This window comes from Phascolarctos cinereus, unplaced genomic scaffold, assembly GCF_003287225.1.
Source record: "Phascolarctos cinereus isolate Bilbo 61053 unplaced genomic scaffold, phaCin_HiC Scaffold_726;HRSCAF=1367, whole genome shotgun sequence".
NCBI lineage: Eukaryota > Metazoa > Chordata > Mammalia > Diprotodontia > Phascolarctidae > Phascolarctos > Phascolarctos cinereus.
The window spans coordinates 406,216,421-406,231,217 of record NW_027556098.1 but is presented as its reverse complement, the minus strand read 5'-3'; the positions used below and the strand labels follow the sequence as shown (position 1 = coordinate 406,231,217).

At 60.7% G+C, this 14,797-nt stretch overlaps 1 protein-coding gene across 4 annotated transcripts in view; it reads right to left on the bottom strand.

Annotated features, from left to right (window-relative positions):
* The window catches only part of NOC2L (NOC2 like nucleolar associated transcriptional repressor), a 39,316-nt gene that overhangs the window by 4,094 nt on the left and 20,425 nt on the right, over window positions 1-14,797 (bottom strand). For 3 of the 4 annotated variants that reach the window (XM_020976858.2, XM_020976863.2, XM_078145789.1), the window contains exons 9-17: window positions 14,401-14,514; window positions 13,643-13,831; window positions 13,156-13,295; window positions 11,079-11,190; window positions 7,230-7,343; window positions 6,049-6,150; window positions 3,344-3,487; window positions 2,445-2,558; window positions 1,075-1,210 (exon numbers count right to left, since the gene is read on the bottom strand). In XM_020976858.2, the coding sequence (XP_020832517.1) occupies window positions 1,075-1,210; window positions 2,445-2,558; window positions 3,344-3,487; window positions 6,049-6,150; window positions 7,230-7,343; window positions 11,079-11,190; window positions 13,156-13,295; window positions 13,643-13,831; window positions 14,401-14,514 (1,165 nt within the window). Of the gene's footprint in view, window positions 1-1,074; window positions 1,211-2,444; window positions 2,559-3,343; window positions 3,488-6,048; window positions 6,151-7,229; window positions 7,344-8,570; window positions 10,691-11,078; window positions 11,191-13,155; window positions 13,296-13,642; window positions 13,832-14,400; window positions 14,515-14,797 lie in introns of those variants that run through there. The other variant, XR_013482578.1, reaches the window with a different exon arrangement.

The following is a 14,797-nucleotide window of genomic DNA, read 5'->3' as shown; positions in this document are numbered from 1 at the left end:
TCTGAGTCTCAGTTTGTCCATCCATAAAACTGGAGGATGATGCAAACATCAAGTCCCTCATCTGAACGCCACAGACATGGGAATGACTGTACTCCTTGTCACTAAACTATGAGCCCCCGAAAGCTGGGGGGTGTCTCCCAGCCACGCTCTCAGGCGAGGCTGACAGAAAGACCCTGATGGGCTGGGCAGCCCCGAATCCCCGACCTGGAAGGCTCTGGCGCCACATGAGACGCCGTCCAGAGGAAGCCCAGCATTTCTCAGAGGCCCCGAGACCTTGGGACCACTTGAAGATCCCCCAGGCTGTGCTGCGACTTGGGCCAGGTCCCTGGAGCTCCCCTCCATGAGGAGGCGCCACCTGCCTCTGGGGCAGCTCTCAGTGCGAGGAAGGTCCCCGGGTGCTCAGCCTCCACCTGCCCCCGGGGCCAGCCCTGTGGGGCTGAGCTTGCAGCCCCCCGACCCAGCATCTGGGTCAGATGCTGCTATCCAACCGTCGAAAAGGCGCTCCAGGCCCAGGCTCGGGCTCAGGCGTGGCCACTGGAAACATTCCTGACCCTCTGGCTTGCGAGCAAGCTGAAGGACTAGCGGACTGGCTAACTGGCTAGAGGAAGTGGGGATGAGGGGTCCAGCTCAGAAGCAGTGACCACCACAGAAGCAGAAGAGGAAAAGGAGGGGGAGGCATCCTAGGCCCTCTCAGCTCACCTAATCCCACGCCACCCCCAAGCAGCGGCCCAGCCCGTGCCAGCTGGGGACGCTCTCATGCTCCACATCAAGCCTTCGCCTGAGCCTCGTGGGACAAAGCAGACAAGCCCCATCCCCACTCCCCCACCCTCCCAAGCAGACTGCTTTCTCTGGAGTAGGAAATTCCCAGTGTGAAGATCCCCTTCACCCATGCAGACCCAGTCTGCTCAGGGTCAGGTAGCCTGTCTCTGCATCAGAGGCATGCTCAAACCCAGGCCTCAACGGTCCCAAGGCCAGTCCTTTTCCTTCTGCCCCACATTGGCCAGCCCAGCCCCCAGGCCACTGCCTATGCTGCCCTCTCCCCAGCTTAGCCAGGGCCCTGCCCCTGCCTCCCACCTTTCACCGAGAGGCCTTCGCCCTCCTCATCTGAGTCCGTGTCCAGGTCGAAGAGGTCCCTGAATTCTTTCCTGTCCTCTTCTTTCCTGTCCTCTGGTTTTCGTCGCTTGATCTCGGGGAAGTTCAGCTCCTCCAGCTGGAGGGGAGATGAAGGCCAGACGGGGCCGGCTGAGGAGAGCCTGTTGGACCCCAGGTGCAGGAAGGGGAGGAGGGCAGGGCGGCCCCAAGCAGCCAAGGTCCTTCTGGTCTCCACCCTCTGGCCCACCAGGCCATCAATCTTCTCTTGAGGTTTAACTACCCATATCATGACCCTAAAGGGCAACTATAAAGCACCGTCGGGCCCCCCAGCCATGGACACCCCTGCGCTGACCCCCGGCCTGAGGCACTGCCACTCAGGTACCGCCTTTGATCCATTCTTAATTCAACGGTCCCAAGAGACACCCTCCCTGCTCTTATCCCCGGAGACGGATTAAACATCAAATCAAGCCTGGCATTTCCTACCAAGCTCCACTTGGCGAGGGAAGGGGGTTCCCCATGGCAAGCTCCCTCCAGACTGTCTGGCCCTGCCCCTGACTGGGTCCCCGGCATCCTGTCTCCAGCCCCAGAGTGTGGGGGACAGAATGTGCCCCACCCAGGGCCTGGCAGAGAAACAGCTTAGATGCTGACTGAGCACCTGAGTGCCCCTAACAGTGTGCAGAGTGAGCGTAAGCCGGAGTGTGTGTGCGTGTATGCTGTCTGCAGCACATGTGGTGTCTACGTGTTGTGTGTCCACACAATGTAGGGTATGTTGTGTTCTGTTTGTGCATACTATGTGCACCCGTATCTCTCTCACACACACACACACACACACACATATATCTGTGGTGTGTGCTGTCTCACATGTGTGGTGTGCTCACATGGGGTGCAGCTGAGTTTCCACACGTGTACAACGTTTGTGGCAATCTGTCCGTATGTAAGGTGTGTACTGTGTGTCTGTGTAAACGTGCTGTGGCCCGTCTGTGTAAGTGTGCTTGTATCATATCACACGCGTGGTACTTGTTATGTGACGAAGCTACGTACGTGTCATCTGTCTGAGGTGCATGCTGTGTGCGTGATACACACACACACGTGGAGGGTGTGATGAGGGCCAATGTTTCCGGCGTGTTTGTATCATGTGGACGTTTCTATACACTGCTGTATGTTGTGGCATGTGCTCTGTGTGTGTGTGTTTTCTCCCCTAGGCCACCGTCTGCCCTTCTCTCCATGTTTCATGGAAGCCAGGCCTGAGCAGCACCGGCTGTCTCTCCCTGCCCCAGCGTAGCCCCCCGGCCCCTCCAGCCCCAGCACAGCCCCCCGGCCCTGGCCCCAGCACAGCCTCCCAGGCCTCTCACCCTCTCTTTGCCACTGATCTCCAGAAGGATCTCCTTATCTCTCAGCTTCTTCCAGTAGCTGTAGTACCTGGTGAGTGGTGTGCCCTCGGCCTGCACCTGCTTCTCCCAGGCATCCTAAGGACACACCCATCGCCTCAGATTCTGTGGATCATCACAGGACTCTCCTTGGGAGGGTGACCCCCAAACCGTGGCCAGGTGTAGACACAGGGCGCCCCGACGAGTGGTCATGGCCAGTGCCTCAGCCTGGGCTGGTGTGTGGCAGCCACCTCCACCCCCCCCCCCAGAGTTTTATTAACGTTCGGCCTGAGCTCAGTGCCCTGGCCTGCATCCCACAGGAGCCTTCCCTTCTGCGGCACCTCCAGGGCCTGAGCTGGGGGCCTGGCTCACAGTCTATGGGGAATGCACCACCAAGCCCAGCTGGCTGCTTGAGGCCCAGCTTGGCTCTCTTTACAAAGGAATAAACTTCGGTACCCAAAGCCCCCAGGAAGCGAGTGGCATCCGAGCCCATGAGCGGGCCCCAAGGGGAAACCTGGATAACTGGGAGAGCAGCCTGTGCCAGGGACCCTTTGTGTGGGAGAGGAGGCTGCAGGCGCCAATGTGCTTCCTGTGAGCCACAGGGGCTCAAAACTCCGGGGCCCCCAAGAGCAGAGGGCAGAGGCTCTCCAGGCCAGGGCAGACCTAGACAAGTCCAATCCCACTCCTCCCTGAACCAGGGCACCCAGGGGGCTTTGGCTTCCTCCCCAGACTCTTGCAAAATCCAGCCGTCTCTAGCTGGTCGTCAGCTGCCTAGGCTGGGGCCCTCCATTGCCAAGGCCCAGCCCCACCAGGGAAGGACATCGCCACATTCTTCCGGGCAGAGTGGACCCCTCCTGTGCCAGCCAGCTCTCGCAAGCACTCACCACAGCTTGCCGGTTAGACACGCCAAAGGGGGCCTTTTGCCGCTGGCTGGAGATGTACGAGACGTTCTCCTGTATCTTCTCCAGCAACTGGCGGATCTGCTTACAGTAGTTGGCCACCTTGCAATCCTTCAGGAAGGATTTGAACTGTCAGGAAACAGGAAACAGGAAGGGGGATAGTTAAAGAGTTTTTGTATCTCCCAGGGCAGGTTCCTGAAAACCTCCTCACCCTGGACCCAGTGCAGCTACCCAATGTCAGGGACAGGAGGGAGTCCTCCACTGCCCACCCAGGCCTCCTGGGACCTTCTCACCCCTGAGACATGGCCTGGCCAGGCTCGGGGACTAGCCCTCTGGGGAGACGACTCTGTAAGCTGGCCCGAGGGACCCTGGGTCTGATAACCACCATCCAAACTGGGCCAAATGACCCTGGAAGGCCATGTGAGCTGGCCTGAGTGTCCCCAAGAAGGACCCAGCCAGCTCTGAATCACCTAGGGTGTGAGCCCAAGGCGGCAGGGAGGCCTGGACAGGCCTTGGATGAGACAGAATGGTCCCAAACTCATTCTCTGAAAGACCCTGAACTCCCCCAAACCACTTCTATCACTGCCAACTGGCAGCCAGGTATCTCAAGGGCCAATGATGGGCATCTCCCTTCTGAAGGAATCCTCCCAGATGGAGATTTCCCCAGTACAATCTTCACCAGTCATAACACCACGAGTAGGGGTGTGAGGGCACAGGAGAAGAGCCTGTGGAGGCCAGGAAAGGTGGATGCCTCCTGGACACCTCAGGCCGGGTGAAGGACCGGGCCCTAGGAATGCCCACCACAGCCCAGACACACCAGGGTCTGTACACAGGCCCACTCTTCCTACCGACCTTCTACAGGGGCCAGGCTTGGGGCTGCTCAGCTAGAGCCTCTCAGAGTGGAGGGCACCGCACTCCTCCTGGGACCCCAGGGTCACAGGCCCAGTGACCTCCCATCAGATGTCCCCAAGGACAGCTGCCCTGACGGCCTGGCCTCGTCACCTCACCCCTGCACCCCTCAGGGGCCTGTGAGCAGGTCTGCCTTCTGAGAACCTCCCCCCCCACGTGGCTGCCTAGTACCACTAGGACCCAAAACGCTCAGGAGCTGACACTTCCTGCCTTCCCAGTATTCCTGGCCCTCCCCCTTGCACTGGAGAGGCTGCATTCCCTGCCCCTGGACCCTGGCACAGGCCTCCCCAAGGCCCAACAGGCCCCATGCCTCAGGATCTCTCAAAGCTCAGCTCAGACACAGGCCTGGCCCTGGCTCCTAGGGCCCCTGCCCACCTGGAACCAGCAGGACCTCTGTCTAGACAGGTGGACGTGCTGTTTCCCCTTACAGAACATAAGCTTCGGGAGGGCAGGAGCTGGTTCATGTCTGTCTTTACAACCAGGGCCTAAGGCCACAGGCCTGGCACATAGCAGGTGCTGAACTGCTGGTTGCCTGATTGAGGCTGCGGCTCTGTGGCCCCTGGGGTTGGGGGCTGGTCACTGGTAGAAAATGCTATCAGGTATGTGAGAGACTGTAATGACTGCGCGTGTGTGTGTGTGTGTGTGAGAGAGAGAGACACAGACACAGACAGAGAAAGGGAAGGGGAGGGAAGAGCACAATACCGTCTGTCTCTGTGTGACTGGAAATGTGAGAGACTGTAATGACGGCCTACGTGTGTGAGTGTGAGTGTGAGTGTGTGTGTGTGTGTGTGTGTGTAATTAGTGTGCGCCTTCTCCCCGCTGGGCAGACCTGTCATTAGCGGCATCAACTCTGTCGGCCTGCCAGGGCTAAACACTGACAGCCGCTGCCAGCAGGGACCGCAGGCGGCCCCCCTCCCCCCGCCAGCCGCCTTCCTGTAAGAGACCCAGGGCCTCCCCGTGATCGGAAACATCTGGGGCGCTGAGCAAACTGTGAGGGAGAGGAGGGGGCAGACAGACACATAGGGCGAGTGAGCCACATGGGGATGGGGAGACAGAGGTACTGGGGAGGGGCACAACCCAGTGGGGGCTGCTCCTGGCCCAGGCCTTTTTGGGAAAGAGGGAGAGCAGAGGCCCCAGCCTGGTCTACACAGCAAGAAGGGATTGGGAGCTGGGCCTCCCCCAGCATCTGCCTCCAGCCCAGAGCCACCCGGTCCAGCCGTCCCACCTCCGGCCTTCAGTGACCACCGCTGGAACTAGGACCTTCACTGCCCACAGGCAGGACCAGGGGCCATTTCCCTGGGGACAAAACGACCTCCTTCTTTCTCTCTTCACTGTTCTGTCTGTGCCCACGTTTGCCTCCCCATCAGAAGGTGCGCTCCCAGAAGGCAGGCAGCCACATCTTCTCTCCTTGTACCATCAGCACCTGGCATACTCTACAGTGCCCGGCACACGGGAGGTGTCTGATCGGCACTTGTGGACAGAACAATTAACAAAGGAGGCCAAGGCTGGATTCCCACAAGCCCGTCCAGCCACCATCCCTCAGCTGAGGCCTGGCTGGCCTGGTCCTGGGGCGGAGCCTGCTCCCAGGGTTCACCGGTGGGTCAGACGTCTCTTCCCCGCTGGCTCCCTGTCAGCCAGAGAAGGCGGAGGGCCTGGGGCCAGCTCAATCTCTTTCCACTGAAGGAGCCTAGCCTCAGCCTCCTGCCTGGTGCAGGGGTGTGGAAGGGCTCCTTGGCTCCAGCGCACCCGCCCCAGCCACCCCAGGCCCAGGACCCCCTCACCTGGATGATGGCGGGCAAGGCCAGCTCCGGGAAGCCGATGGTGCAGGCCTGGCTGTGCAGATACTCCAGGCTCAGGTCATACAGCTGCTCCACAAGTCCATCCTGGCAGTGGGTGAGATGGGCTTAGCGGCCCTGGGCACGCTTCTCCATCCCCCACCCCAGGACGGTGGGTGCCTCCAGGAGGCTGGGGAGCCGAGGCAGCCCCATGGGGAGGGGAGGAGGAGGGGAGAAGAGGAAGGCAGGAGAGGGAGGGGAGCAGGGGCCTGAGGTTTGGGGTCCTGTCTCACCCCCAGTGCACTTCGGTGCAGGGGTGTTCTGGGCCCCCAGCCCCTGGCACTTAGCCCCTCAAAATGTTGGGCACTGAGAGGAATCTGGCACCTGCGGCCAGGGCCAGTGGGAGCTGAAGCTCCTCTTTGGACAGTCACACCCACATGCCCTCCATCCTCACGGTCCCTGACTCTTCTCCACATCCCTGGCACAGCGACTCCCTGTTATGCTGCCCAAAGGTGGGCCCTGGCACCGACTGCCCATCAGGTCCTGGCCATGACCACCCAATCTCCAAGCTGGAAAGGGCCTTGGCAGCCACCTGGCCATGCCTAGCCTCGGACAAGAAACCCTGCTGACAGCCTCTCTGGTGACGGTCATGCCCCCCAGCCTCTGCTCAGAGACCACCACTGAGGCAGAACCCATCACCTCCAGGGGCAGCCCCTTCCAGGCCGGCATGGAGAGGCCATCTAGAACCAGCTCACGCCTTCACTGGCCCCCCCTGCCCCCAAAGCAGAACGAGCCAGGCCCCATGCCCATGGGAGCACCCTCCAAACCCATCAGGACAGCTGACATTCAGGTTAAACATCCTCCCAAATCTTCAACTGACACTTGCCTAGGACCATCCCACCTCTTGGACCGGCTCTAGTCGGCTATCTTTCAGAAGCGAACAAGCACAGTGCTCCGACCTGGACACCAGGCCTCTCCTTCAATGACTGACGATACGTTAGCTTTGTCCGCTGCCTTATCACCCTGCACGTACGCACTCCCCAGGAGCCACAGATCTTTTCCACCAAGGCTGCTTCACCTTCCCTGTCCTACACTTATGCTGTTGATTTTTTGACCCCAAGGGGAGGACTTTGCATTTATCTCCCTTCCCATCTCCTTTCTGTGCTCCACCGGGGACTTGGTCTTACCCGGTAGGCCTTCTCCTGCAGGTTAACGTTTGACAGTTTTAGGATTACAGCAAAGTTGATGGGCTTGGTGCTTATACGTCCAGGCTTCTTGTTGAAGTCAACTTGATGGAAAATCTGCAAAGTAAAAGAGGTTCAATACTCAGTGACCCAACTCAACCCTGGAGATGGAGCCAGGAGCTTGGGAGCCGTTCCGCTCAGCTGCTCTGCAGGATGAAGGACGGGAGGGACAGCCAAGTGCCCATGACCCTATGGGGCCCCCGTCTCCACCTCCAGCCCTCGACGGCCCCTAGGACCCGAGCTCAGAAGGCCTGCACAGACAGGACCTCCTACACACCTCTCAGTGCCAGGTTTCTCCCACTACGCTACCCATATGCCCACAAAACAAATGCCTCCCAGTCCCCCCCCCCCCCCGAGCTCAGCACACTGGGCCCAGGAGAAGGGGCAGCCCCTCCTTTCAGTGAGTTTCCCACGGGGTCTCAGCCGACTCCCCTGCCTGGCTGCCCTGGAAACCCTACCATCCCCATCCGCGGGTGTGCCAATGGCCAAGAACACTGTGACCTTCACAAGCCCCAGGCACACACTGCAGCTGGTCTTGGCACGGAACAGCTGGTTAGGTGTACATGGCACCCACCGCCCTAATCTTATACTTCACTTGACAGATGGGAGAAACTGAGGCTGGCAGGTCAAGACCGGGCAGCAGCAGAACCACCAAGTTCCTGCTCTTACTTCCGGGCTGTCACCCAGCTCCCTCCCTCGTCCCACTCCAACCCCGAACTCTCCTCTAGCTCCAGACGGTAACCAAGAGCTGGAGGAGCAACACAGAAGCAGCACAGGCTTCTCCCAAGGGCTGTGATGAACCAGAGGGGCTTGCAATAGCTCCAACAATCCACAGTAAAGACAGCGGTTCCTCCAGCCTTCCTCTCGAGCACCACTGTGTTGACAGCTGGTGGCGAAATGTACACAGTGCCGGGCCTGGACTCAGGAGGACCTGAATTCAAATCCTGCCTAGTTATGTGATCCCAGGCAGGTCACTTAATATCTGTCTGGCTCAGTTTCCTACTAACAGCATTCTCAGGGTTGTTGTGACTGCAAACACTGAGTGCTGCCTATCATCACCACATGATTACGGTCATAATGGTCACCAGAGTAAAGCTCCCCCACACTCCCTGGGTCCTTGGGGAAGAGGCACCCAGGGGCTTCCTAGGGAAGGGGGCTGGGGGGGCCTCTGGCCTCTCCCCACCCCGCTCAGTGGAGGATCAGCTGGGAGCGAGGGTGACTTTCTCAGCAGCTTGTGGAAATAAAAAATTAAACGTCCCTACCTGGATAATCAATGCTACAAACCTAGTTATACACGATTATGTCTTTCGTCCAAATGGCATCGATCGCCCAGGTCGCCGCATCAGAGGCGGCAGCTGACTCAACAGACAGGCCCCTGTGTCCTCGGCCGCTGACAGGCTCCCAGGGTCACCCAGGAGGGGATGGCAGGGGATGGGAGAGAGCAGGGGAGGGAGAGGGAGGCACAGGGAGGGAGAAGAAGGGAGCTGGGGAGGAGGAAGGAGACAGAGGGAGCAAGCTGGGGAGGGGAAGGGAGGCAGAGGGAGGGAGCTGGAGAGGGGGAGAGAGGGAGCTGGGAAGGGGGAAGAGGGCAAAGGGAAGGAGCTGGGGGGGGAGGTAGAGAGAGAGAGCTGAAGAGGAGAAAGGAGACAGAGGGAGGAAGCTGGGGAGGGGGAAGAGGGCAAAGGGAAGGAGCTGGGGGGGGAGGCAGAGAGAGAGAGCTGGAGAGGAGAAAAGAGACAGAGGGAGGAAGCTGGGGATGGGGAGGGAGCTGGGAAGGGGGGAAGAGGCAAAGGAGCTGGGGTGGAGGCAGAGGGAAAGAGCTGGAGAGGAGAAAGGAGACAGAGGGAGGAAGCTGGGGAGGAGGAGGGAGCTGGAGAGGGGGGCAAAGGGAGGGCGCTAGGGAGTGGGCCTGAGCAAAGGGAGATTGGGTGGGTTCCAGGGTTGAGCCTAAGACCCCACTCAACACAACGTGGAGCTTCTGCTGGGCGCTCCCCACCCCCGAGGACTGAAGGCTCTCCTGGCCCAGTGAGGTTTACAAAGTGCTTAACACATGGCTGCTCCATCTGATTGTCACAGCTATCCTGGAAGGAAGCTGCTAGAATCATCCCCATTTCACCACCGAGGCTGAGGGAGGGGGATGGGCTGCCAGAGGCCAGGCAGGGACCAGGCGGGGCAGGATTCAATGCCACATCTCATACCACCAAGTCGGGGCGCTATCTGCGCTGAACCACACTGCCTGTGGAGGGGGTGAGGATGGTGTCTGGCTGTCTGAAGTGGCGCTGCCTCCTGGCCAGCTCACTCGCCCTGTGCCCTGCCCCCGGCCCTGTCCCCATCCCTCCTCCAGGCCTCTCATGGATGGGTCGAGGCCCCCCTCGGAAGAGCCAGGCTGCCACTCTGGAGGGGGTGAGACAGGAAGAAGGGCCGGCAGCTGGCCAGGGACGGGCATGTTCTTGGGGAAGGAGGCCACAGAGGAGGGGGCCCCAAGCAGGAAAAGACCCCCAGCTGAGCTCCCTCCTGCAGCCACCCCCTCCCTGGCTGCAGGAGGGGGGCTGGGCCAGACTAAATGAAAAGCAGCAGGGCCAGTTAATAATAAATCGATTCCCAGAGCCACCGCTCTGCCCTTTATCATGCTGACGCTGAGGCTGAGCCTGCGGGCTTTGGGGGGAGGAAGGGGGGGGGCCCACCTCCACACCCAGGTGCCTGGGCGGGGGCGATGACGGATGTGGCAGGAGGCTGTGGAAGGAAGCTCCCTGTGCCCTGCGGTGCCTGCTGGGAGCCCTGAGGTCGACAGGTTAGAAACACATGTCAGAGGAGAGATGACAGGTAGGGCGAGGCAGAAAGAGAGTGACGGGGACCCCAGAAACCCAGTGCCGGGCAGGGGGGGAGGTCAGGCAGTGCCAGAGGAGCCCACGGCCCCCGAGGTCGGAGATTTACCAGTGGCAGTGGCCGCGGCGGCAGCGCTGCTGGCTCCCACCAACGGGGAGGATGTGGTTTCCGACGGACGTTTACAACATGAAACCACAAGGGCTCAGGCCTCGGCAGAACCGATGGGGAGCGAGTCTGGGGTTTGGTTGGCCTGCTCTCCCCCTCCCCTGCCGCCCACCCCCTCCCTCCTTGCTTCCTGCGGGGGCCGACCGCAGCCCTGGCAGCATGCCCAGCCTGTGCACAATAGGCCTTCCAGCAAGCGGGCCCTGGGGCCACCTCAGTGCTGAGGGGCTTGGAGCCTGGAGAGGCTGGGGCAGAGGACAAGAGACCTGCACCAGATCCCGGTCCCAAGGGAATGGCGGCTCACGCCCACCCAAAGCATGGGAAGCCACCGGAAAAGCGCCACCATCACCATCAGACACTGGGGGCCGGGGGGCAGACGAGGAGGGCAGGGCTGTGTTGGCTGGCGTCCACAGGCCCTGGCGGGTGAGGAGCCATGGGGAAAGCCTCAATCAATGCCGGCCAGATGGAAATACAGGGTTTTTTTTGGGTCACCAAGAACCCAACCCCATTGATATCCGCCTGGGCCCATGACACCCGACCTACAGGAGCAAAGAATGGGCCCAGAACTGGCCACTTGGCAAAAGTAGAAGAGCCCTAGACAGACCTTGGAGCATGCATTCAGGTCTGCCCGCCGGATGCCCATGTCTCTATCTGTGAGTGTCCGCCGGGCATACCTGAATGCACGCTCACTGCCCACCAGGCACCCCTGTCTCTCTGGGGGTGCCCAGGCCTCACTGCCTACACTTGAGGTCTGAGTGTCACGGTGCCCGTCGCAGCGTCTGCAGGGGCCCAGGATGAACTCACCTCCAGGATGAAGGGCAGGACGGGGATGAAGGTGCCAGTACTTTCTGAGAGCAGCGTCAGGGCCCGTATGCAATGCATTCGCAGAGGGTAAAAACGTGCTGTGGGGACCAGCCTGGTCACGGGGAGAACAACTGAGTGAGGGTGGGGACAGGCTGGCAGAAGCCTGGCCGCTGGCCCCCTGATGGCCAGCCTCGTGCCCTGATGGAGCCAAGAGGCGGGGACCTGCCACCTTCTTGCCGCCCCATTTCTGCCTTTCTTGGGGGAGCCTCGATGAGCAGCTGGAAGGGCCCTCGCAGGCCCTCCAGTCCATTTTACAGAGGATGCAACCAGGCCCAGCAGGGGCACAGCTTGGGTCACAATGGGGCCCCCCTGAAGCTGGACATCTTTCCACTAGGCAAGCTGGGCATTTGAGCCCCCACTGTCTGGGGAGTTTGCAAAAGAAGCCCCCACTCCACCCAGCGGCTGCTTCACAGAAAGAGGATTGTCCCTCCCCCCCAAGAATGGCCTTTCCACCCTCTGACCAGCAGCCCCCACCCCTGGGAAAGGGGGGCCTTGAAACTACTCCTGAGGCTTCCCCTCTGCAGCCCAGGCACCCTCCCCTTCACTATCCTGCATTTTTAATGCACTTTCTAGGCCAGAGAGGAAGGGGGGGGAGGTGAGGAGGGGGCTGGGAGGGGGGCTCCCTCTGTGCCTGCAGCAGGCACCAGCTACCCTCGTTATCTGGCAGAAGCACATTTCCAATTCTGCCCTGGTCCATGCCTGGAGCAATGCCGGCTGCACCGTGACTTGTCTCCCTCTCCTCCCTCCTCCCTCCTCCCACATCCTACCCCATCCTTCCGTGCCCCCCCCCCACTTATGCTGGGGAACAGCGCCACCTCCTGGCCCAGGACGGAGATGCTCCCGGTGCACAGGGAGCCCAGCAGGGGGCGGCTGGGCCCATGAGCACGTGCACACACACGCACACTTATACAGACACACATACACATATGCCACATGTGCATGCACCCCCCCCATATACAGGCACATATATGAGGCACACATACAGGCACATACACATGCGCACACATACAGGCACACATACACACACGTACAGAAACATACACACAGGCCAAGGCCTTCTCCAGCATCTGCCCCTCCCTCTCAGAATCTCTTGCCACATTCAAGGGCCACCTCCTCGAAGGGCCTTAGTGCTTAGCTCTGGAGAAAGGACCTGGGTTCAAATCCGACCACTCAAAACCTCCGGCGGGTCTCAACACATCTGTGGGCGAGGGCCCCAAGTACCTTCTTTCATCTCTGATCCTATGATCCACTGGCCGGTGTGTCCTCGGCCAAGGTAGCCCCCCTCTATGCCTGTCTCCTGCCCCGGAGTGTCATTTTCCTACCTGCTCGAGGGCAGGGACTGCCTTGGCTCCTGCTACATAAGGCCACCCAAGGTGGGCTTGTGCGGTGAGCTTTGATGGAGGCAGCCCTAGAGCTTCTGCCCATGTACTTTCAGACGGGGACACTGAGGCTCAGGCGCAGAGGTTGCCGGGAGCGCCCCCCCCCCACAGACTGTCCCCTGAGGCCCAGGGGAAGGAGCTTTGGGAGAGGCAGAGCTGGGCCCACATGGCTTCATGAATATGCACATAAAAGCAGAGTCAAAAGCCAAGTCTGAGAGCTGGGGGGGAGGGGGGGGGGTTCTGGCCTGAGTTCAGGGGCTGAGCCCGTGCAAGGCCGCACAGGGCCAGCGCTCATACACCTTCATGCGCAGGCACACGCAATGACACATGCCTGTGCACAAGCCCACAAACACATTTACACACATCTGTGTACACACATACCTGTTTACACCTATACAGTTGCACACATGTGCATGCACACATTTACGTACACACGTTCACACATGCACATACAGACACACCAGGGCTGGGAGCCTGGGCCAGGGGTCCCGACCACTTTCTGGCCGCTAAACTGGCTCCTCTGGGAGCACAGGCCGAGGGAGGTCTCTGGCATGGAGACCCTGGGGAAGCCCCTGCCCCGCCCCAGGCCTCAGTTTACCCCAGGTCCCCCGACCGCCACACCGCCCCCCGGAGCGTACTTGATGCAGCCGATGATGATCTGGGTCAGCGGGTAGATGAGCGGCCCCAGGACCTCGCTGGGGTGGACGGTGCTCAGGACGCGGCACCACAGGGAGAGGCAGTGGACGTACTGCCAGTTGTAAACAGACTGGTAGGTCTCCTGGGACCGAGGAGAGAAGGGAGTGATGGGGGTGGTCAGAGCTGCCTTTTGTGCTTCAATCCAATCCAACAAGCATTTATTAAGCGCCTGCTGCGTGCCCGGCACTTGGACAGACAAACGTGAGCCCCTCCTGGCCCCCTGGAGCCTTCCTTCTGGGGAGGGGCACAATCTTCCGACCAGCACCAAGTAAACCCACAGTCAGTCACTGGGAGCGGGGAGGGCCCCCGGGGTCGCAGCCTGGGCAGAGGGACAGAGGTGGGAGACCACACCGAATCGTATCCTGCACGACGGGAGGCCACCAGAGCCTCTCGGTGGGACTGGGAGGTCCCCGAGGGTGGGAGCCGTACCTTCTTACTCATGGTCATGGCGTTGCGCAGGTGGATGGCAAGCTGGCGGATGTAGAGGAAGGCGTGCTGATAGGCCAGGCCAGTGTCCAGCGCACACATTTCCGTCAGCGTGCGCTGCATGAAGCTGATCGTGGGGAGGGCGCTGGGGGACGTGAACTTGGAGTTCTTCACATAGGAGATGTACATGTGCTGATAGGGAAGGAGGGCAGAGGGTCACAGGGCCAGGCAGTGACTCCACCATCTCACGGAGGAGGAAGTGTGTGACAAACAGAATTTGAACCCAAGCCCAGCGCCCCAGGATGCTTCTGCTGCACACAGCAGCAGCCCTTCTACTGCCAAACTACACGAGTCTCACGGTGTGACCTCAGATCCTCCCCCTCCCCCACCCAACAGCTTGGGTTCCCTTCCCTCAGCTTACCCATAGGAAACACGGGGCTACGTCTGTGGCGCCGGAGCTCCCCGAAGAGCCCGGGGCACCCGATGCCAGAGGGAACGTCCAAACGCCCTCCCTCCCCAGCCAGGGCCGCAGGACTCACCCCCAGCGAGCAACCGGCCCTGGCAGCTCCCGCCCGGGAGGGAGCCAGGGAGGCAGCCCAGCTCTGCCCCCAACTGGCTGCCAGACTCAGGCAGGCTGTTTTCCCCAGCCTCAGTTTCACCCCCCACGCTCCCTTCCAGCTTTCTACCCGTGATCCCGTGAAGCCCCCCCGACAGAGCCGAGGCTCCTGGGAGTGGCAGGCTCAGGGTCCCCGAGGAGTCACCTTGAGAATGGGGCTCAGGAAGGGGTCCTTCTTGTGGCGGCAGACTTTGTTGATGACGAGGAAGGCCAGCACCCGCACTGTCTCCTCCCCAGTGCTCCAGAGCACGACCATCCTCTGTGAGAGAGAGGGAGCCTAGGTGAGGCCCACCCCCCAGCCAATGCCCTCTGCTGAGGGTTTTCACCAGCCCCAGGGGTTGCATTTGTGTCTTGGCAGAGCTGACACTGTGGGAAGGCTGGGGGGGGTGCCAGCTTGGGGACCTGGCAAGGATGTGGTTAATGATGACACCTGGAAGTCCCCAGCCTCCTCCTGCTCTGCGTGGTCCAATTTCCCAGCCACAAAACTCCCTGTCTGCCTCCCCGCCCTCCGAACAACCATCCTAATTAATAACAGTGACGCT